This window comes from Branchiostoma floridae, chromosome 19 (genome assembly GCF_000003815.2).
Source record: "Branchiostoma floridae strain S238N-H82 chromosome 19, Bfl_VNyyK, whole genome shotgun sequence".
NCBI classification, from domain to species: Eukaryota; Metazoa; Chordata; class Leptocardii; order Amphioxiformes; family Branchiostomatidae; genus Branchiostoma; species Branchiostoma floridae.
Genome location: NC_049997.1, coordinates 10287678 through 10290798, shown reverse-complemented (window position 1 = coordinate 10290798; position 3121 = coordinate 10287678). Strand labels below are relative to the sequence as shown.

The following is a 3121-nucleotide window of genomic DNA, read 5'->3' as shown; positions in this document are numbered from 1 at the left end:
GCCGGTTATATTCCTCTCTATTTGTTCCATTTCTACGATTTTCCAGCGATCCGGAGTCTGGCAGAGACTACAATGCTCATAGGAAAGTTAATTGTCGTAAACAATAATGGCTGTGTTGCATCAAATCTAAGCTAATGTTATAGGTTCAAAAGGTAATACATTAAGGAAACCATGAGAAGTTATGCTCATGATATTAACATGCATTAGTAGCTGTAAATTTATTGTTTTCAAATCAAGCCATGTTAAAAGAGATTTGATTCTTGTTTTGAGTGCAAAGAGCCACTTTGGACACTGCAGTTTTTTTACATTAATTTTATAGCAGACTGGATGTATAAAATTGAATTATTAGGAATATGAGAAATCCTATAAGATGCACCAAGTTGGCCACATTCTACAGAAAGTACTCTGTAGATACTCAGTTTGAGTAACTGGTAAGTTTAAGTGCCAAGGCTATTGTTATTTATGTAAAAGTCACTCTGAATTTACAACAGTTGGTTTTATTGTTTCGAAGAGATTTTGCTGATTTACATGATCTGTATATCTAACCTTCCTCATGCAATGTTTGTGTCCATCAGGCTTTTAGCCAGGTAGGTGTACAGGCCTACAATGTACACCCTGTTAAAAAAAATAACACAAATTGTACACCCTTACAATGGGGAGCAGATCCTCTGACAAGCATGAAATTCTGATTCGCCAGTGATGCTGCAGGTCACATTTGGCCTGTAAATTTGCTTCATTCCCCCAAATTTGCACCTCAAAATGTGGGAAATGATGTTTCAGACAGTTATAAATTTCAAAATTTTCTGAGTGAGGATGTCCCCAGACCCCCTACAATACTCGCGCCTAATGGCAAGAAATTTGGACACCCTATGAAAAAATCCTAGCTAAAAGCCTGGGTGTGGTACATATGAAACAAAAGCCATCTTATGATGGTCATTCATAACGTTTATGATGGTCACATCAATATTTTTGTTGATCCTTACAAATATGATGTGCTTTCATTTCTTTTGTCATTTAAAAGGATATGAATAATTCTTACTTGGGAAAAGAGGAATTTATCATGCTATTCTGAGATTGTTTTTAACATACATGTACACAACATGTGTATGGCAGTATGACCTGTTTTGTACTTGTAAGGTACATGGTAATATTCATTGTGTTTGTACAAATTATGTACAATGCTAATTGCAATTCACACATCATTTTTGGACAAGATTGCATGAAATAGCCAATGGCATAGCTAAAAGTGACTACGGAATGCTTAGACTTGTTTTGCTTATTTCAAAGGGTTTTCTCAATCACCATTCCAAAATTGGCACATCTCCATCTACCAATCAGAAGACACTTAATGCATGAGGTTTAGACAGTTTCTAAACTGAGCAGAAATTGGCTCACTTTTGTTGATATTTAAGACCAGTGGAGATTTAGAGATTTTGTCACAGATGTCTAAGTTCTGTTCTGTTATCTGGACCTGATGCTTTCATAGGAGTTGCCACAAATGATTTTTGTCTTCTCGTTCAGTTGATCTGAATGTGATACTCGTGCAATAAACAAAAGTTGAAGCAAAGCCTTGACCAGTTTGTGTGTGTCTGTGTGTGTGTGTGTGTGTGTACAATGTTTGTGTGTGTGTTGTAGAATTTGTGTATATGTGTGTGTGTATGCAGTGAGAGTGAGTGTGTATCAGATATGTTACTGAGTAAATGTGCAAGTGGGTGAGATTGTGAGTGTATGTTGTTATGTATGAATGTGTGTGAAGTTCAAGACAGTATCATAATGCCTTTGGATGTAGAAAAAACAGTTAAGTACAGTTCAATGTGTTTGTACTCGAGTGAAGCTAAATATGCCGATATTTTTTACGTGTGCTTCGTCATGTTTTCTGCAAGGTCTAAATTATGCTGACGGTCTCACAGCGACATCTAGCAATGCCTACCAGTACTGCAGGATTTGCTCATCATCTTCACTAGATGCCGATTGGCAGTAAAATACTTAGTAATGTGTTTGCAAAGATTTTACATGTGTCAGGACAGATTGCTTTTGCTGAGGAGAAGCTAAAGTTGCTTTTTGGGAAAATGTTCTGCGTATTCACCTCTTGTGCATGCTGAACCGCATTGGAGATTGCTGAAGTTTCATGGCTGTAGTACTGCTCTCTGTCACTGGGCGGCGCTTTCAGTTCAGTGTTGCAACCACCTGTGGATAGAGTTTGGTGCGCTTTGGGGGAGAATTTGACATCAAAACACGTGTCATGCATTTATCAAGAACCTGCCTCTTGATAAAATAGTACGATATTGTAAAATATTCTGAAAAGCCAAATTTCTCAGTTTCCTGTGGCATTTCCTCAAGCTTCATATCACTACAATCTAAAAGTACAGACAAGTCCAGTTCTGAAGACAGAAGTTTGTTTTCTTCCTGTAATCCTTCTGGCCTTGAAGACTCCTCAGGCATAATAACTTTTCCAGTCATATTGGTGCGCTTCCGTTTCTCTGGGTCTCGTCAGGTTGTAGGGAGTTGCTTTTTCTGTCGAAAGAGGAAAGGCACAAATTTAGCTTATGCTGATCTTAACATAACACAGGCTAGTACCCTACGATTGGTACAGGTCTCATGACCTTTTCGAGGCTGCAGGGGCAGTGGGTTAGCCTCTACGTGGTTTGAAAAATGGACCTACTCTGCCGGCTGACTCCCCTAGCGTACTATTGACTCTATTTGTCCAATTTCGACAATTAGACCATCAAACCACGGAGCCTGGTAGAGGCTAGCAGTGGGTAGTTGTATCCATGCTGCGTTTAGCTAGTCTCCAAGCAGACCCAACGGTGCCTTAGAGATAGTATCAAAGCTGGCAAAGGAGTATAGCCGGCCAAAGGGAGATAGCCGGCTAAGGGAGTCAAACGGGCCAGCTTTGATACTATTTCTAAGGCACCGTAGGGTCTGCTTGGAGACTAGCGTTTAGCACGGTATTGGAGGGTGGAGCTCATTCCAATCCTTCCCTTTAGCCTGCCCAATCATATTTACACCAAAGTGGGAGTTCAGACGCGCTTTGTTCAAAATGTCTTCACTTTTGTTGTATTTCCTAGATTTGCATCTCATTGCGCATGCGCGTTCAGAAGTACTCCAACTGCAGAATCAA

General features: G+C 39.6%; 1 protein-coding gene across 2 annotated transcripts in view; it reads right to left on the bottom strand.

Annotated features, from left to right (window-relative positions):
* Positions 1-2215: 2215 nt before the first annotated feature.
* LOC118406547 (sodium-dependent lysophosphatidylcholine symporter 1-B-like) overlaps positions 2216-3121 on the bottom strand; it is a 12105-nt gene continuing 11199 nt past the window's right edge. For both annotated transcript variants that reach the window (XM_035806633.1, XM_035806634.1), the window contains one exon: positions 2216-2514. In XM_035806633.1, coding sequence (XP_035662526.1) covers positions 2457-2514 — 58 coding nt within the window. In that variant the 3' untranslated portion in view covers positions 2216-2456. The remainder of the gene's footprint in view (positions 2515-3121) is intronic.